This window comes from Eubalaena glacialis, chromosome 5 (assembly GCF_028564815.1).
Source record: "Eubalaena glacialis isolate mEubGla1 chromosome 5, mEubGla1.1.hap2.+ XY, whole genome shotgun sequence".
NCBI classification, from domain to species: Eukaryota; Metazoa; Chordata; class Mammalia; order Artiodactyla; family Balaenidae; genus Eubalaena; species Eubalaena glacialis.
In genome coordinates this window covers 106,903,552-106,924,339 of record NC_083720.1, presented here as the reverse complement: position 1 = coordinate 106,924,339, position 20,788 = coordinate 106,903,552, and the positions used below count along the sequence as shown (strand labels likewise).

The following is a 20,788-nucleotide window of genomic DNA, read 5'->3' as shown; positions in this document are numbered from 1 at the left end:
TTGTAGATTCTTTAGTAGGTTGCTCCTTCATTATTTTTATAAAAATGTCCTCAACTTCTAGAATTGAGAGGTAGGAGATTTATTATTAATATATTTACATCGTCATCATTACTGTGCCTGTGAGAATTCACAGTCCTGTGAAACCAACTTTAGGTCACATGTTGGTCTTCATACTCATACTGTTAACATCACAAGGAGTTGTTCTTTAATATATGGAATAACAGATATGATCTGAAGCTAGGACAGTGTTACGACAAAACAATCTATGGGAATGTTACTCATTCTGTCAAGTGATGAAAGCTGCCTGTACTTCAGGAAGCAACTTGAGTTCCTAACCTCTTACACTCTAATTATATATTTATTGTAATGAATTGAATGATAATTTAAGCATCTTGTCAGTGTAATTTCAAATCTGAGAATATATTTTTCACTGAGATTAAACCGTGTGTGTATAAATTATAACATAGACTATTTTTCTAATACTTTTATAGCCCTTTACCCATTGTAAAACACTTTGCATGAATAATTTTATTTAACAGACTCACACTGAAGGTATCAGAACTAATTTCAAGACTGCCTGAATATCATAGTTGGAAAGCTGTTTTTATATCAACCTGAAAATTTCATAGCAGCATCGTTAATTTGGTATGCAAACCAACCAGATAGTAACAGAATCCCTATATTTGACTGTTGCCCTTTCTAGCGTTAGATAGTTTATCTGTATTACAGAGTTGGATTACAAATTTCCAACTTGCTGATCGGGTTCGAGAATCTTGGCCTGCCCTTATGTTTCTCTGCTCAACAGCTTTTGTACATTCATAAAGTTGTATGGCCTTGGGATGATGAAAATATACACAAAAAGTGGTTATTTTCCTGGTGAAAGTGTTTTGGGTTGAATTTCACACATTTGCTTTCATTTTCTTTATAGCTGCATTATGTTCACAGTACTCCCGGGGGCTCAGGCTCTGCCAATCCTCCGGTGGTTAGCACAGTCTATGCATACATTGGTACTCCGCCTGCCCAACGCCAAATTGCTTCATTGGTTTGGCGCTTGGGACCCACGCACTTTCTAGAAGAAGTTTTACCTCCTTCAAATGTTACTACCATTTATGAACTAGGACCAAATTATGTTGGAAGCTTTCAGGCCGTATGTATGCCATGTGAGTAACATATTCTTTGTTCATATAGTTGTATAAAACTTACCTCCTGTGTTATAGATGCTGCATGAATAAGTGCATATGTGTAGATTAGGTTATACGTTACATTTATCCAAAAAAAGGGCCTTTTCCTCCACTTTTCTTCAGCATGATACTATTGACCACTCACTCCTATTCAAAATGCTCTCCTCCACTGGTCATCCTATGCTTTCTTGTTTCTTGTCTTCATGCCTAGTCACTAGTTTTCCAGTTTCTCTTGTTGGCTCCAAAATGTGGGTATATACTTTCTAACAGTCTAACCCCAGCCTTCTTCTCTCTGTCATTTCTCCTATTACAAGAAGCAGTTTAAAGTATATCTACTCTGGTTAAAGGAAAGAAAGATGGGTCTAGAAAACACACACGTGTATTCTGTAGGTTAGACCAGTTAACATCAATTTTCCTCTTCTCTTTATTCCTGCAGTCCACTCCTGTTATCCTTTCTCCCAAAAGGAATTTAGAATCAGAGAGTTGATGTTAAGCTACAGTTCCTTTGTAGTACTCTTTCCAAATGATGTCTTCCATTCCCTTGTTCTCATTCTGCCAAAGTTCTCAGAAGAGTTGAGACAAATATGTTGTAAATGGTAATAATCTTATGGCTACGTAATTTCTCTTTCACTCAGGTTCTTGATTCAGATAGTGTCTGATAACAGCTAACACTGACTGAGCACTTAATGTGTGCTGAATAAGTTAATATGCATGAAGGACATAGCTGCTCTGAGCCCTTCACAAGTATTTATTCATCACCTCAAAACACTGGGACTTAGGGGGCTGTTGTTTTCATCCCCGTTTTACAGATGAGGAAACTGAGGTGCAGCGATGTACAGGTCACACAGCTTTTAAGCGATAAAGCAGAGGTTCAAACTTAAACCATCTCACTTTAAAACTACTTTGCCATGTTGTCTGGAAGAATAAAGAGAGGCATATATGAGGGCTCTCATTGGGAAGGAGACCTAGTGCTACAAAGCTCATAGACATTCCACTCATTTTCATTCCCTTGTTCCTTGGAACCAAGGGGAAGTGTTTTGTGATTTGTTTGGTAACAGTTAAAACTCTTCCTCTTCCTTTACATTATGCTGTATATTAAGTATATTTTAAGAGTAAAACTTAGGATGTAAAGCTTTATGACTGGATGCTTTTCCTTATTTTCTAATTAAAGAAATAAATGAAGAGCTGGAAATTAAATAAAACAGTTTTTAAATTTAGCTCCCCTGTTCCACTTTAAAAGATTTTCAAGGCTACCCATTTAAAAATGATAATAAGAATTAAAAAGTTGTGTTAGGATCAGGAGAAAAACTGACGATCTTGAAAAGGATTACTCTTCTTTTGAAGGTAAAGATGCAAAATCCGAAGGTGTGGTCCCATCTCCTGTGTCATTAGTACCAGAGGAAAAGGTGTCATTTGGCCTTTATGCACTGTCTGTGTCCGCCCTAACAGTGGCAAGAATCCGGAAAGTGTACAACAAGTTGGACAGCAAAGCCATTGCTAAACAGGTAAGCAGATTGATTCCCCAGTGGGCTGCTGCAGATTCTCACTGGAAAGATGTTCCAGAGCTTCCTTCTGGGCACCACACAAGTATGAGTGGTTGCTAAAAACAGTGCCTTTCATACATTGTTTTGGTTTATTTGCCTTTGAATTTAAGGCAAAACATATTTAGATATTTAGTTTAATTTGGAAGAGTGAGAATTCAAGTGCATAGTTTATATTAATTCTTATATTTTTATTGGCAATTAAGAAATCGAACTTTAGGAAACTAAAGGAAACAATTGCTATTTTTAAGGCTGTAATTTTTTTCTGGATAACCTACTAAATGCCGGGCACCATTTTGTTCATGACATAGCAGTAGATAAAGAGAAAATCCCTGCCTTTATTAAGGTTCTTAACATTCTAGTGGAAGAGGCATACGATAATAACTAAAGAAATAACCTGATCATAGAGTATGTTAGAAGATGAAGAGTGCTATGTAGAAAAGTAAAGCAGGAAAGGTGCGAGAAAGAAGCTTATAGTTTTAAGTAGAGTGGTCAGAGGAGGCTTCACTGAGAAGGTGAAATTGGAGCAGCCTTTTGAAAGAAATGAGGCAGCAAAGCATGAGAGTATGAAGAATAAGATGCATGTATGGGCAGGTGGGGTTTGCATTCCAGAATACAAGTGCTAAGGCCCTGAGGAAAGTGCATGCCTGCCACAGAAGCAGGTGTGGCTAAACAAAACAAGAGAAGGCCTGCGGGGTAGGTGAGGCAAAAGTAGAGTCACTTTTTCTGATATGGAGAAAACTATAGGAATAGTAGTTGGAGGGTGGGGGAGGTATTGAGAATTAAGTTTTGCAAAAGTTTGAGAAACATATTAGACATCTTAGGGGGGGACATCATTGGAAATATGAATCTGAGTTCAGGGGAGAGGTTCGAATGCCACGGGTGTTCATAGGTGGTGTTAAGGCCACAAGACTAGGTACACTTACCAAAGAGTAGATGGAGATGAGGAAAGGTTTACAGACGGAGACCTGGGACATTCCAGTGTGACAGCGTTGGGAAGATGATGAAGAACCAGCAGAAAAGACTACGGAGCCAGCAAGAGTGGAGAAAAACTAGGAGAAACTGGTGTTGTAGAAGTCTTATTCACTGTGACAGATGTGTTAGAGCAGTCAGGAAGATGAAGGCTGGCCATCGGGTTTAGGAAGGTGGAAGTCATCAGTGAGCTTGACAAGACATTTTGGCTGATTAGAGGAGGCAAAGCTAAGGGGAAGGAAATCAAGAGGCTGGAAGGGAAAGGATTTAGGAACAGTAAGTATTGACAAGCTCTTGTGCAGAGGTTTGCCTGTGAATATATATATATAAAATCTTCTAAGGAATATTAACCACATAAATTTATTCTACCGGTAACAACAGAATTAAGTCTATGCCTTATATTTGCTTTAAAAGCACATTGTGTATGTATGTGCAAAATTTAACATTTATTTTGTGTACAGGGCATGTTTTATCCATAAACTTTTGGATAATCTATGTGACATTTACTTGGCTATGGAGTAAAGCAAGTATTATATTCACCAATCAGAAATACTGTGAGGCAGCGAGTGATAAGAACCTTTAAACCACAACAGAGTCTCATTCAGAAGGACCCCTGAGGCTGTTTCCCAAGACCCCCTCACCATCTTTCTCTCAGTAGACTGTATTTAACTGAGTCTACTCAGGTACCTCTGAGTTTCCACACCTTTGGAAGTATTTGCACATTTAAAAAAAAATGAATACTCATGTTTTTAATATTCTGTTATGGAGAGAGAGAAAAGATATGTTCCCCATCATGTTCTTTTTTCTTTTCTAGTCAAAACGTTCAGACTGTTCCTGTATAGTTACATTTTTCCCTTTCCTATTCTTCAGTTAGGCATTTCCTCCCATGAGAATGCCACTCCTGTGAAGTTGATACACAACTCAGCAGGGCATCTTAATGGACCAGCACGGACAATTGGGGCTACTCTGATTGGATACTTGGGTGAGTCAAATTGCCTTTGTCTTTCAGACTTCTTTATTTGCCTTCAAATCCGCGTTCACTTTCTTCACTTGAGTGTGGTGTTTAAGTTCTTATTCGATAGTGCTGACCTGTAGTGTTCTTACAATATTTAGAGATCAATGTCAATCCCAAACTCCAGTCAGCTTTAAAAATTATAATCTTTTATAAAATTCCATTAACTTTTCCCCTCTTTTGTCATCACTGATGAGCACTGACTGTATACTTCTACATAATTTCAAGGTAAAAGTCACACTACATTTAGGGACAGATGTAAAGACTTGGAAATACTGATGATTGCTATTGTTACATGGTTTGGTGCTGCAGTGGTGACACTCATGGTGCTTTTTATTTGGAAATGAGCTAGAAATAAGAGCTTCAGAGTATGAGCACTGTGGATCCAACTATAATAGAAGTCAGAGCTGCAGAGCCTCTTACCCGATGTCTGCTTAGAAAGAATTGATTGTTTTCGTTAGATAGAATTTTGAAACATAACCCAGTCAGGCCATCTAAAATTCAGAACTAGCAATTATGTATTTTAATGTGCAAATCAGTACAGAATATTGGTTCCTTTTAAAATAAACAAAAAGTGTTGTGCTAGTCAGCGTCCTACATGTTTATCAGGCGATTATTATTGTCCCAGCAATGTGCACATCTCTTAACTTTGTTTTTCTTTTTTGGCTATGTTGCATTGATAAAAGTTTCCTTTATGCTAAGGCACATGGTAGTTTTTCTTTTTTCAATTCAGCAAATATTTACTGAGCACTGCTCTGTGTCCTTTGCAAAAATACAGCAGCACTGTGGTATAGTAGAAAGAGCAGTGAATGAAGAGTTCAGAGATTCAGGTTCTAACCCCTGTTCGGTCACTGTGTGGATTTAAGCCAGACATTGAGCTCCATGGATGTCAATTTTCTTATCTACAAACTAGTAATACTGGCCCTAATTACCTTAGAAGGTAGCTTTCAAAATCCAGTGCCATAGTATATAAAAGTATTGTGGATACTACAGAGCACACAAATATAAAATGCATATTAGCTTTATTTTTTAAAAACTCAATCTTGATCAGTAGGCAAATGACATTCAAACAATGTCTTTTTCAAAAAACAAGGTTAGGAATGTAGATGTGAATTTTTTTTTTTTTTTTTTTTTTTTTTTTAATTGACAAAGTTAGTTCCAGTACTGTGTTTCCACATACTTAACGCTCTTCAGGGTCACTGATGTACTGTTACTCAGATTACATAACTAAGAGAAGCTTTGAGCAGTGGTCAGGAATGTGCTCTGTTTGGCTTTTCTATAGGGAATACTTCATCCTTGCCAGGGTGGCTTCTCCATCCCATTCCCCAATTCACAGAGATGAAGTGCTTTTGCTCTCTCCCCAAGTTTATTCTCCAACAGTACCTAGTAAGGCATTCTCCCTTACTTCAGAAATATATTCCCAAGGCCTCTGTACTTTTGAGTCTTTACATTTCCCAAAGCTATATAGTAGAAACACTTGTGCTTGCTCTCAAACCCTCTCTTCTCTACTCCCTCCTTTACTCCCAACTCTTCTCTGAAAGTATATGTATCAGCATTTATTGCCTTCTCCCAAATTCTACCTTGAATTTTTTTTTTTTTAGGATAGAAGGGTTTTTTGTTTTTAGGTATAATTTATAATTAATTAAATATTTCTTAAGATGATTTATTCAGTTCTTGTTTACAGTGGGGAATTTATTTTAATTATTTTTCACTGTCTTTTAATCAGGAGTAAGAACATTTGTTCCTAAGCCTGTTGCCACTACTTTGCAGTACATTGGTGGAGCTGCAGCCATCCTGGGCCTGGTGGCCATGGCTTCTGATGTGGAAGGGCTGTATGCAGCAGTCAAGGCCCTGGTTTGTGTGGTCAAGAGTAACCCACTAGCCAGCAAGGAGATGGAAAGAATCAAGGGCTACCAGGTTTGTAACCATAAAGCTTGGTCTTCACTTTACTTTGCATTAAAAATCTTCTAATTTTCATTGTAGTTCATGTAGTTTCAAACTCTGGAAGAATAGTATTGTCCAAGTAAACTTTAGAAGTTGGTAGTTTTTATTAAAACTAACATATTTCGAGTGAGAATATAAGTTGTTAGTTTCGAGTTATTTTTTTTCTGTGGAAACAGGAATTAAATGAAATAGGGTCATATTACCACCTGCTCTAGAGACTGCCAAATTGGTAATAGATCCAGAGTTCTCCTGGTTAACCTCATCTCTCCCCTCCACACCCAGTCATCTTTTACTCCCCCCGCCCCCTTACTTACCTAGGGCATGTGAGAGCCACTGTGTGTCATTACTAGTCCTGAAAACGCATGTGGGATTAAAAATATGTTGTGTTCATGTATTTACAATCTCTACTAGGTTTAGGCAGAAAGTTACTTATAAGAAGAGAAACAAGTATTTGGAGCAAGATTAAATTCCTCTAGTGTAGATGAAGTACAAATGCCTTCTCTAACTTTAGCCAATAGTTCACTGGTAGTAGATAAGCTGTTTACTGTAGTGTTTTCTGTAGATTTAATTATCTAATTTGATGTTTTGTTTAGCAAAACTTTCAAAATGATAATTGCAGCATTGTTTATCATGAAAAAATAGGAATAATCTAAACGTTCCAATAGTATGAGAATGACTAATAATACTATAACCATCTCACATATCATTCAACCTTTTAACATTGTAATTATGGAAACTAGGTTGCAAAAGAAAAAAAATCCTTTGGATAAAATGTTATGTAGAGAACAAGAGCAGAAAATTGTATACACATGATGGCAACAATTTAAATATTTCTGTGTGAATAGAGTTTATGTAAAAGTGGATATTTTAATAAGAGGATGATGGGATTACCCTGCTTTTCAGATTTTCTCTGATGTTGCGTTGTCATAGTAAAAATTTAGAAACCAGCATAGAGGTCTCAGGAATTGCTCTACTTAGGGTTCTCCAGTGTGTGTTTGTGTGTGTGTATGTGTGTGTACGTATATGATGTATATGATGATTGACCAACAGGCATTTTGGTATTGCTTTCTTTTAGTTGCTGGCAATGCTGCTTAAGAAGAAACGTTCCCTTCTTAACAGCCACATTCTCCATCTAACTTTTTCCTTGGTGGGAACTGTTGACAGTGGACACGAGACCTCCATTATTCCAAATTCAACTGCTTTCCAGGATCTACTTTGTGATTTTGAAGTATGTATATAAACACTAACTGGTAATATATAATCAAGGAACTGATTTCTCATTCTGTATATTGATAGAGTTAACTATTAAACAGTTTTGTCTCTAAGATGTGTTTATGTTCTAAAATTTTATGATGCTCATGTTAATGTTATTAGTAAAATATACAAAATAAGGTAGTGATTGGGTTCATTCTTCCCAAAGATATTCCATTTTACAGGTAGTATAGAAGTGAAATGGTGCAATGCATATACCTAACTATAGCCAGTTTGCTGTTGCCACTGGCATTACAAGAGGCAAACATATTTTCATCAAAAAATTTTGATAGTAACTTTTCCTCAATAAATAGGAGCTAGACCTGAAATTTTGGTTACTAGTAGCTGCATAGTAAAATATTCTTTTCGCCAAAATAGCAAAATTTTTATTTCTACTGTCTTATTACCATAACAGCTTCCACTCTGTCCTCTCAAGGCACCACTTAATCTTGCATATCCTTTCTCCATTTCATTTCTTGTTCACAGCACTTTGCACACTCATCACTGTATAAAATCTCCCCCTGTGAGGCTGAAGTCTTTATGAATGCAGAGATCGTGTCTATCTTCATCTTTGTCTCCCTACCACCCAGAATGGTGCCTAACATTTGGTGTTTGCTGTGATGTCTGGCCCTCACTCTTCTTCTTTGTAACTCTTATAAGCTCGATCTTGTCAGTTATTGTAAATCCCTAACAAACAGACTGTGTGCCCGAATTGCTTTTCTGAAACTTTATTTGAAAGCTTATTAGGAGCCCTCTTCTAAATAAAAATCCATGGCTTCTACTCAGTTCTCAGTACCCCTAGCTCTCAGCAGCATCTGATGCAGTCCATTTCCCTCTTCTTGCATCTCCTAGTTCTTTTACTAGCTTTTAGGCATCACTCTCCTGGTTCATATATCTTGCTCACTACTTTCCCCATAATTTTCTGGTTATGGAATTTTCATTACTTTTTATAAAAGTGTCCACCTTTGCTGCTTTATCCTTTCCTTTATTTGTTTTTGCTTTTTTTTAAAGATAGTAGTCATCTTTTCTTTTTTAAATTTATTTATTTATTTATTTATTTTTGGCTGTGTTGGGTCTTCGTTTCTGTGCGAGGGCTTCCTCTAGTTACGGCAAGCAGGGGCCACTCTTCATCGCGGTGCGCGGGCCTCTCACTGTCGCGGCCTCTCTTGTTGCGGAGCACAGGCTCCAGACGCACAGGCTCAGTAGTTGTGGCTCACGGGCCCAGTTGCTCCGCGGCATGTGGGATCTTCCCAGACCAGGGCTCGAACCCGTGTCCCCTGCGTTGGCAGGCAGATTCTCAACCACTGCACCACCAGGGAAGCCCTATTTGTTGTTTTCTTTCCTTTAGATTCTCACCCAGTCCCACAGCCTCATTTCTACAGAGGTGACTCACAAACCTAAATCTTTAGCTTGATATCTGAATTCCAGGCTTATTTCTAACTTCTTCCTCAACATTTCCATTTTTATATCCCAGCAACACCTACGCCGAACTTAACATCCTTCCCCAAGTTAGTGCTTCCTTTTAACTTCTGTTCCTATTAATAGCACCACCATTCCCCCCATTCACTGAGGCTTGAAATTGAAAAATCAGCTTCCTCGTTCCTAACTGTTTATAAACAGCCCATATTAAGTCATATAGATTCTGCTTCCACATTTCATGTAGTCTGTGTTTTCTCTTTCTCCTGCTACATCCTAATCCAAGCCCTAATCAATTCTATTCTTACTAAAATAATGATCAATTCTTTCTCCCTTTCCTCAATCTATCCTATATTTTTTTTAACCTCATTCTTTCTAAGGTATAATCATATAACTTATTAAAAAACTTTCAGTGCTTTTTCTTTCCTACACAATAAAATACACATTTCTCAGCCTGATATGCAAAGTTCTGATACACAGACCTCTCATTCTGTTAGAAAATAATTATTGAATATGTTTGAGCCAAGCACTGTATTAGGTGCTAAGGATGTGAAAATAAAAGATAGAGTCCATGCCTCAAGGCATTTAGTGCATTAGAAGAGAAAAGCAAATAGACAATAAAAATTTTGTGAAAGCACAGAGATAAAGGTATGCAGAGAGGATTATGAGAGTACTAAGGAGACCTACTTAATAAGCCCAGGTTTGTATACATCTGGTACTTGACACATTATCTTTAGTTTCAGATTTCTGACGGAAATTCAATATACAAACATCAGAAATTTAGTTGCTTGACAAATTTTGGCTTCATTTTATAGTACTCTGCTCCCTTTGTGGCTTCATATGGCATTCCTAATAACCCCAAACTGTAGTGGTCAATAAATACTTAATTTACCCTATTTTTAGAACAGCTATTTGACAATATAAGTAAAATAATTGTAATAGCATCCAAGCATTTTCTTTTTTAATGGTTGTTCTAGAATTTGCAATATACATGTGTAACAATTCAGTCTGTCTTCAAAGTACATTATACCACTTCACCTATAGTGTAAAAACCTTGTGATGGTACCCTTCCATTTCTCCCTTCCTGTCCTTTGTGCCATTGTTGTCATACATTTTACTTCTATATGTTTATAATCCCCGCAATATTTGTATTATTTTTGCTTTAAATAGTCGATTATCTTTTAAAGGCATTAAAAATTTTTTATAGTCACCCACATAGTATATGCATCAAATAGTATTTATGGCATTCTTTATTCCTTTGTGTAGATCCAGATTTCCATCTTGTAATGGAATGATATGTCTGCCTGAAGAACTTGCTGTAACATTTCTTGTAGTGCGGGTTTACTGGTGATAAATTGTCCCATCTGAATAAGTATTTTTCCTTCTTTTTTGAAGGATATTTTTGCATAGAATAGAATTCTAGTTGATGATTTTTATTCTTTTCATACTTTAAAATTGTCAGTTATTCCCTTGTCTTTATGTTTCTTCTGCCTGGGGTTTGTTGACTTTTTTAAGTTTGTGAGTTTGTCATTTTTATCAGATGGGAAATTTTTTAGCCATCATTTCTTCAGCTGTTTTCCCTGGTCGACACCCACGCCCCTCCAGCGCCACCACCTACACACACCTTTTTTGGGCTGCAGTTACACGTATCTTAGGTTCCTGGCTGTTGTCTCACAAGTCACTAATACTTTGTCTAGTCATTTATTTTCAGTATTTTTTTCTCATGCTTCATTTTGAATAGTTTCTGTTGTTATGCCTTTAAGTTTACTGAACTTTTTTCTGCAGTGTCTAATCCTCTGTTAGTCCCAGAGGATTTTCATTTTATGTTTTTCATTTTGAATATTTTATTTCTCATCTGTAGAAGTTCATTTTGGATCTTGATTATCTTCTGTTTCTCTCCTCATCATTTTCATATTTTTGTTACATTCTTTAGCTTATGGAGCATATTTAATAGCTTTTAAAACGTCTCAATAATTCTATCATCTCTGTCATTTCTGGGCCTATTTATAATGATTGGGTTTTTTCTCCTACTTATGGCTCATATTTTCCCTTTTTTTTTTGCATTCTTGGGAACTTGATTGGATGCTAAATTTTACATTGTTGAATGCTAAATTTTGTTTTATTCTTTTAAAGAGTATTAAACTTTGCTCTAGTATTGCAGTTATCTTGATTCTTTTGAGGTATGCTTTTAAGCTTTGTTAGGGTGGACTTTGATTAATCTTTAGTGGTAATTTAGCCCCCCTACTAAGGTATTATACTTCTGAGACCTCTACCCATGTATTATGGGTATTGTATATGTATTATGAAGTCTCTATACTGGTTGGTGGGAGTGCAAAGTAATTTCAGCCCTTTGTGAGTTTTAGGAATTGTTTGCTGCGCCAGTTTGTAGTGGTTATTTCTAGTTTTGGACCCACACAAGATTCCTGTCATTCAGTTTTTGTATTCCGTATTCATTCTATTCAGTATATTGTATTCAGTATTCACTAATAGTATTCAGTCATTGATTCCAGAGAAATTTTCTATAGATCTTGCCTTTCTAGTTGTTTACTCTAGGAGGGTAATTTCTACAGCAATTATCTCTTTATGAACAGAACCAGAAGTCCTATATACAAGCAGTTTTGAAGGGCTACAATAAATAAAAACTAATAAAGTGGTTATATTCAATTAATTACCTAAGTGAAATAAGTTATATGTGCTGCATTTGTGCTTATTGGATTGGGACTTCGGGTATTTTTAACCCTAAATATACCACTGTTCTTTATTTTATTATAGGTCTGGCTCCATGCACCGTATGAACTTCATCTTTCCTTATTTGAACACTTTATTGAATTGCTCACGGAGTCCAGGTATTAGTTGATACCTAAATTGTTAGCTGTTCAGTTATAGAAGAGATACTAGTACAGTGTATAAAATCTTCTTTCTCTTATAGTGAAGCTTCAAAGAATGCCAAGTTAATGAGGGAATTCCAGCTAATCCCAAAGCTACTACTGACTCTTCGAGATATGTCTTTATCCCAGCCTACCATTGCTGCTATTAGTAATGTGCTGAGCTTCTTACTGCAAGGTTTTCCCAACAGCAATGATCTGCTCAGGTAGTGAAAACTTCTGTATTTGTTTGTTTGTTAACTAAAAGTACAAATGAGGTTAAGATGATTGAGATGAAAGTAATTGGTTCCTATGCCTAGGTAACACGTGTAAAGTTAATACTATTCAAGATATTTGTAAGGCATGGAAAACATGAATGTATCTTGCAAAGCCAGTTGTTGCCACTAGCGAATAATAGAATTCTGGTGAGAAAAGTTGTTAAAATTAGCCCAGTGAGGCTGATTGTCCTGGACATAAAAATGTTCAATGTAGGAATTCTTGGTCCACAGCCCTCTTCCCCAAGCCTTGCTATTTCTCAGGTGTACATGCAGAAGCACATATGCACATGCACGTACACCCAAAGCGGACATGCCATGTCTTTTGTATTTGTTCTCTATCACCCAAACTGATGGTGGTATTTTATTGTTGTATATTCAGACCTTTTTTATGAGTATTATTTTGCTGCCAATGTGAAATGTGGCTTAAGGCATATTTATGGAGTAGAACTGTAGAACTGTTCTAATAGGCACGTGATAATTCTCATCTTAACTGAAAATGGAAGGAAAAAAACTACCTAAGATATTTTCCAAGTAGAGAACTGCTTAAATTAGACTTAATCACTGCTTGTCATGTAATTGTTCAGATATCACAGGTGAAATCACACATTATTGCTAGAGTATTCCCAGTAAACTAATCTCTAATTGGTGTAGCATATAAATCACTCATTTTATATACAGTTATCTTGAAAGCATTTTTTTTTAACTTGGTGACAGATTTAAAACTGGAGTTTAAAAATTATTTTGGAGCTTGTCATTATTATTAACAATATTTATTTAGGTCTTATCCTGGTGTATGATGATCACTTTGCTGAAATTATCACTGAAACCTATCAAGGCTTTTATTTTTCTCTACATTACAAATTAAGAAATTAAAGCCCGGAGAGGTTAAGCTACTTGCCCCAAGTAACATAATTAAAAACTGTTAGAGCTAGGATTTTAATCTTACCTGTGTTTCCAAAACCCAAGTACTTAACTACTAGGCTACAGTAGATCCATATAGATAATGTTAGGACATTTTAATTTGGATCATGCCGTTGGGTTTTTGAAATTTGGATTAGTGCATTAAAGGACTCATATTTCTGATGAAGTATATTTTTCCCTATACGTATTTTAAAACATTATAGCATATATAATGTTAACTGCAACAGTTTGAGGGGAAGCAAATGAAATACAATCATGTGAGGTCTGTAAAAGATTAGTTAAAATAAGAAGTACTATTTTGGTTTCCATTTCTTTGCTTTTTGTTTCTTAGTGTTCTGTTTGTTTCGGAGAGAGAAAAAATGAAATCTATAACCTCTTTTTTCTTGTATTTAAAGGTTTGGCCAGTTTATTTCTTCTACTTTACCAACCTTTGCAGTTTGTGAGAAATTTGTAGTTATGGAAATAAACCATGAAGAGAAGCCTGACACTGGTGAGTCAATTCTGGAGCTTGGAACCTAATTACTATACCCTGTTTTCTTCTGACACAAGTTAGACCTGAATTATATGTGACACTGTTATATTACTTTTCTCCTTACATTACTTTTTTTGGTCTTTCACAGATGTATTTGTCTTAGACCAAGCCTCTACAGTATGCAGAAGTACAGAATTACCTACAAATTGAATAGGGTGTGAATTTATTTTAAAAATAAAACCTTTCCTATTTTTACAGGATTTATAGCAATGTTCCTTTAAATAATAAACTCTTCCAGTTAATTTTTGAACATTATTATTTTTAATTTATGTAAAACTCTTCAGAAACATCGATTCTTGCTAAAGTGAATTGTATCTATATTGCGGTTATTTTTATTTCCCTGTTAAATATTTAATAGTCATTGAGGGAAAGAACATTTTACTAGAATCACTTTATGTAAGTGTAGAACAAAATTTTCTTAAGTTGTAGTTCCTGGGCCCATGACAACCACTTTTTTTTAAAAAAAAAACTTTCCTCCCTTGAGGCATATTTTTCTCTTGTTAGAATGTATTTTTCCGGTTGTGTATTCTAGAACAGGAGATTTGCTCGGAAAACATCAAAAGGACCTTTAGATTAACCTGTAATTAAATTCACAATATTTTATATTTGTTCAGCATTATTTACATTATTATCCTGTTACATTATTCCCAAATTATGTCACATAAATGATTTCCTTTAAATCTCTTACGACCCTTTCCATCTGGGAGTTCTCTTCCACGTTGGCTGTATCAGTCAGAGCACAGCCTCTGTGGTGCTTCATGAATAAGAAGAGAAAGTGGTGTAGTTATGTTTTTCAAAGGAGAAACTGAGAGATTTGAGAGGCTGACTTCTACAAATCATAGAGCAGAATATAAGGCCAGTAACCACTTACTTCCTACCATTTGGAAGAATGTTGATATTTCTTTGGTGAAGCAAATTAGCAGTGGGTGAGAAGCATATAGATCAAATCAATGGATAACACTTATTTAGTGCTTAATATTTGCCAGGCACTGTTAAGTGCTCTATATAATCTTATAACAGTCCTGTGAAATTGGTCCTGTTGTTATCACAGTTTTACAAAAAGTGAGGACACTGAAACCCAGAAAGTTTAAGAGAAACTTACCTGAGATCATACCACTGCATTTGAACTCAGGTAGTCCAAACCAACATTCTAAGCTTTTAACCACTGCGCTATTCTACCATATACAAAGATTATTTCTAAGTTCTGAATTAATATAAGGCAAGTAAATAGGAATTAAAAAGGGAAGTCCTGGGACTTCCCTAGCAGTCCAGTGGTTAAGACTCCACACTTCCACTGCAGGGGGCTCGGGTTCGATCCCTGGTCGGGGAACTAAGACCTTACATGCCGTGCCATGCTGCCAAAAAAAAAAAAAAAGGAAAGTCCTTTTAAAATCTTTGGAACTGTATAACATGTTTATTTCAAGTATAAAAAATATATATAGGAAAAATATTTCTCTAGTCTCCGTATTTCTTGCTGGTCATTGAATTCAGTAACTACAACTAGTGCTGTAAACTTTTTTTGACAAGAGCACAGTAGCAGGGATGTATAAATTAGGAAATTTTTCTCTTGATCTGCCAAGTTGATTAGACTAGTCTTCTCATCAATTTATTGCCATTTGAAAGAATAGAGAAAGTCAGAAGCATATTGCTGGTCTTGTTAGTATATGACCTTGATTGTTTAATTGTGTGGACTGGACCGTCTTAACTATAACAGGATGTTCCAAAAAATTAAAACCACAGTTTTTTCTTTCATGTAGTTTACATAGTATTCAGGATACACCTGCCAAAAAAATGGCTTGAATAATGCTGAATGGTGATATAATTATTAATGCAAAATAAAATAAGTTGCATGAAAGGACAGTGCAATGTGGAGTAAAGCATCAGTTCGAATGGAAAGAAGATAACCTGGAAATTTCTTTCAGAGTTAATTGTTTTTTTTGTTTTTAATTTTTTATTTTTTAATTTTTGGCTGTGTTGGGTCTTTGTTGCTGTGCGTGGGCTTTCTCTAGTTGCGGCGAGCAGGGGCTACTCTTTGCTACAGTGCACGGGCTTCTCTTGTTGCGGAGCATGGGCTCTTGGCGCGTGGGCTCAGTAGTTGTGGCTCGTGGGCTCTAGAGTACAGGCTCAGTAGTTGTGGTGCACTGGCTTAGTTGCTCTGCGGCATGTGGGATCTTCCCGGACCAGGGCTTGAACCCGTGTCCCCTGCATTGGCAGGCGGATTTTTAACCACTGCACCACCAGGGACGTCCCAGAGTTAATTGTTTTAAACTGTATTTGAAAATTAGCGGGAAATAACTGACAGTGAAAAAAATAGGCGTAAAAACTAAGGAGAATTCTTAATTTCTATGTGGATTGTCATTTTATTGGAAGGAAGTAATTCGTTTGTCAATTTAGGTTGTCCATTCCATTTGTCAACAAGGCAATTTGTAAATTACCAGTCCTATGCCTGTTAGCCGGGGAGGGAATCTTGAGTTCCCCTTGGTAAGCTTAAAGCACCCTTCCCGATGATTAAGGCACTAAGTTAGCATTTTAAAAGATACTATTTAAAGGTAAAAATAGTCCCTTGCCCAAACAAGTAAAAGCATATAATCATGGTCATTAAACTTTAGCCTGAGCTTCAATTGTAGAATAAAGGAAAGCAAGCATGTGGATTGTGACTTATTAACCCAGAGCTCTTAGTGGCAGAGCTGGGCCTGCGACGCTAGGCCATTGATCCCAGTCCCTTGTGCTTCCAGTACTATCCATTGAGAACCGTAAGCTTTCTGTCTTCCTTCCTTTCTTCCCCAAGTTCTCCTGTGCATTTGTGTGCCTTTCCCTCTCGTCTGTGCTATTTAATTCTCACTTTACTTTATGCATTATAATTATTGAATGATTTATGCTTCCTCTTTTCATTTTTAAATCTGGAAATTTTAACCATTTAAGTCCTTCAAAAAGACTAGAAATTAAGGGTTTGCATTGTTATTTTTGTTCATGTGATCCTCGTTTGATTACTTTACCCCTGTTGGTAGGAGAAGGGAATATTAATATAAAAAAGGGTTCGCAGTCTTTATTATCACTTGTTTAGATAATGTCTTAAGTAAATGAACAGTTTTCAGGATTCTAAAGAGAAATGTTGGACCCTTTTTCTTGTTCACTTGAGTGGAAAGTACTCCTAGAGAAAATGTTTTCTGAAAGATGTGTTTCAGTGAGATTTCCTAGAACAGTGTTGGATATTTTATCCTAGTTTATCAGCTAGGGCAATTTAATGTATTTATTTTCATTGTAGGAACTGAAGAAGAGTTTGGAGGTCTTGTATCTGCCAATCTTATACTTTTGAGGAACAGACTTCTAGATATCTTACTAAAACTGGTTTACACATCTAAAGAAAAAACAAGCATTAATTTGCAGTAAGTAAAATCTTTTGAGCATTGATGGTAATAGCAGCTACTACTAGTTTATTCATAGTAGACAAAAGAAAGATTTGCCACTGACTTTTAATAGATTTTTTTTTAAACCCTGAAGTTTATCGTATCTCAAGAATGAAACTAGTCTTATTTTTTTTTATTTGAAATTATAATCCTTTAAATTAATGTTTGTTTTGTTTAATCCATCTATCTTTGAATAGAGCTTGTGAAGAGCTGGTCAGGACGCTGGGTTTTGACTGGATTATGATGTTTATGGAAGAACACTTGCATTCCACCACAGTTACGGCAGCCATGAGGATTCTTGTCGTCCTACTGAGTAATCAGTCTATTCTCATCAAGTTCAAGGAAGGACTCAATGGTGGAGGGTGGCTGGAACAGACAGATTCTGTCTTAACCAATAAGATCGGAACTGTTTTAGGTATGGGACTTTTACAGTCGGCTGCTTTGAAATAAGCTGTTGTGTTTTGTTTTTAAATCTTATGTAAGCTTATACTCTTCAGTTTATCTAACAACCATTGAGTCATGAATTTTAATTAATGATAGAGTAAAAAGCATAAAAAGTTTCAAATTTGGCTTTTTTAATTGCAAATCAAACTGAAGTGAGAGACAGGATAATAAGATGTGAAAACTCAAGTAAATTCCTTATGATTTCTTTCTGTTGTATAGTCCCCTTTCTGATCTATAAATAATTTGCAAATTATCAGAACTGAATTAATAATAATAATATTTTGAGTGTTTATTCTGTACCAGTTACAAACGCTTTTCAGTTTCACAATAACTTATTTCATTTTCACAGTAACACTATGATATATAAATACCCATTTTACAGATGAGAAAGTCAAGGCATAGTGGTGATGTCACTTGTCAGCTAAGAAGTGTCAAAATCTGAATCCAGGTCGCTCAATCCAAAACCCATGCTTTTAATAGTTATGTTATATTGCCACACAAAGATTTAAGCTCATGGAAGTTTCAGCCGAATCTCATTATTCTCTGCTCATTGGTTCTATGCTGTTTTCAACACAGAACTGAGCATTTAAACAATATTAGAAAATTACAGTTTCCTGTGTTAGATTTATTTGAACTGGTATATATTTCTGTTCATATTAGTGATCTTATTTTGGAAAATATATATTTAAGATAATGTTTTTATTGAAAATTATAGTCATTCAGTTCTTAAAGTATTTTAAAAATATATTTGTCTTTATAACATTAAAATCATATATAATTGTATTCTGCAATAAGCATTAAGAATAACTATTTACCCTGTCAGGTGGAAAAATTAGGGATCAGAATTTAATATGTAATTTATCTGTTAAAAAAAAAATGTTCAAGTATCAATACCTAGGTGCAACCTGCACTACTTTGTCAAATGTTAAAGCAAATGGTAGGAAGATAGAGCTTACACCATAGGATTATTTTATTGTTATTTCACATGTGAAAAACGTCTCAAGGAACTTTGTGATGAAGAAAGAAATTCACTGTGAAATGATTTCTCAAGAAAATTGTCTGCTTTAAAATATGCATTTTAAATTGTTATCATTATAGAGACTTCTATGATCTGAAAAATAGATTGCTGTTTGCACTGACTCTGGGAGAAAGATATAGCCAACAAGTGTCATAAACAGTTTCATAGCAAGAAATTTAGCTTTTTGGCCTTAATAGTAGCTAGTAGCTACTAAGAGAATAAACAGTGAAAGGCACAATTCAGTGTGAGTTCGGAGAATGTAAGAGTTTTAAATGCTAATTGACAGCACTGCTTCTCACTGAAGGCCAAAATAATACCTGAGTTTCACCTAGGACTTTGCAGTTTGCAAAATTATTTAACATATGTCACCTCACTTGCCTTCAGGATTCCAGACACGTGTGTATGTATTTTATGGTATATAAGTTATATATTATAGGAAATAAACCTAATGAGTATACATTAAGAATTAATTTCTCTCTAATTAGGAAAATAATACTGTTAAATACATAAGGTTCCTGCGTCAGACAGTAATATGTCTGAGTATCTGTCTTCTGACGGTCAGTTCTGTCCTTTTTTCTGTCCTACATCACTTCAGTAATATCAGGAAAAGGTGCTTTTAACTTATCTGACCTACCTGACTTCATGTCTTAGAATTTATCTGTGCTTCATTGATACCTGCTTGTACATTGCATATGCTGCTTTGGTTCTAAAAGAGAAATCTAGGTATTTAAGTTTAATTTAAATTTGATTCAATTTAATATAATTTTCCCTGAATATCTATCTGATACATACATACTTGTGTATATATACGGATGTATATCTATATCTACATGTATATAGATATATCATCTCATTTGATTCTATTTCTCTTTGATCTGATGAGCAACCTAAAGTTTTTGAATGTTTTATTCATGTTTGTTAGTTTTTTGTCAGATTTCTCTTTATAAAAATACCTTCCATGTAGCTGTAACTTGAATCCAAATTAATGCTTAATTGCTAATAACATATTAGATATTCCTTAAGATCAATTATGGGGTGGAAATAGAGTGTGAAATTTGGAAAGTTTTGGTTTTCATTTAGGACATAGTTTGATCAAAATTTCTTTTCCTACTTCATGTATAAAATACCACTTTATGTTTTTTGATTTCTTAAGGCTCAGACTTTTTTATATTCATGATTTCATTTAGAATTTACTACAAACAAAAATCATCCAGCATCCTAATGCAGCCAGTTTTTCAGAAATGTGGCAATGTCATTGAGAAGGCCAACGGAGACAGTATAGCTTTTACAGGCTCCAAGTCCTACTGCCACCACTCATTAACTTTATGACTTTGAACAAATCGCATATTTTCTACATTATAAAAAGGATAATAGCAGTTTCTTACTCACATGCTCATTGTCTAAGAAATGAGATGATACATGAAAGAGGTTGGTAATTTGCTGTCCAATTTTTTGTTAATTAGAAGAGCATGCTTTAGAAGATTAATTCATATCACACTGAGCAATTGATTTGGATGAACTATTTAAAAAGCCACCTAGATACAAATTTCTCTTTCATTATTTTAAGTAGTAACAAGTATGTGCTTACTTCATCTTAGAAAAAAGAACTTGGAAAAAAATGTGAATATTCATTTGAAATAAAAATTGTTTCAGAGTAAAAGTCAATCTTTCATCTTGCTGTTTGCAAAAGTTTTCCATTGAATCTCTAGCCAACATTTCTTCTGTACTGAGCACTGTACTAGGTTTGGGGTGGCAAAAGAACTAGATGTTTGAGTTGTTTCCCAAAGTTAGTTATATAACGGAGGAAACAGGATTAATAGAAAGGCTGGTGCTGTAAGCCACATTAATAAGCAGTGATCATCTCCTGGTAGAGCTGTGGTTCTAGAACGGACTTTGGATATTCAGATAACCACAGTGACAGTGCCAGACAGCTTTCCAGCAGAGTTACAGATCATGTTGTGAGGAAAGATTATTTTGCATATTCATTTTGTCTTGTCTCTTGATTCT

The 20,788-nt window shown here is 35.4% G+C and overlaps 1 protein-coding gene across 9 annotated transcripts in view; it reads left to right on the top strand.

Moving 5' to 3' along the window:
• The window catches only part of WDFY3 (WD repeat and FYVE domain containing 3), a 273,492-nt gene that overhangs the window by 169,686 nt on the left and 83,018 nt on the right, over positions 1-20,788 (top strand). For all 9 annotated transcript variants that reach the window (XM_061192466.1, XM_061192464.1, XM_061192461.1 and 6 more), the window contains 10 exons: positions 929-1,160; positions 2,526-2,686; positions 4,565-4,676; positions 6,433-6,623; positions 7,726-7,878; positions 12,090-12,163; positions 12,247-12,408; positions 13,776-13,870; positions 17,178-17,298; positions 17,517-17,734. In XM_061192466.1, coding sequence (XP_061048449.1) covers positions 929-1,160; positions 2,526-2,686; positions 4,565-4,676; positions 6,433-6,623; positions 7,726-7,878; positions 12,090-12,163; positions 12,247-12,408; positions 13,776-13,870; positions 17,178-17,298; positions 17,517-17,734 — 1,519 coding nt within the window. The remainder of the gene's footprint in view (positions 1-928; positions 1,161-2,525; positions 2,687-4,564; positions 4,677-6,432; positions 6,624-7,725; positions 7,879-12,089; positions 12,164-12,246; positions 12,409-13,775; positions 13,871-17,177; positions 17,299-17,516; positions 17,735-20,788) is intronic.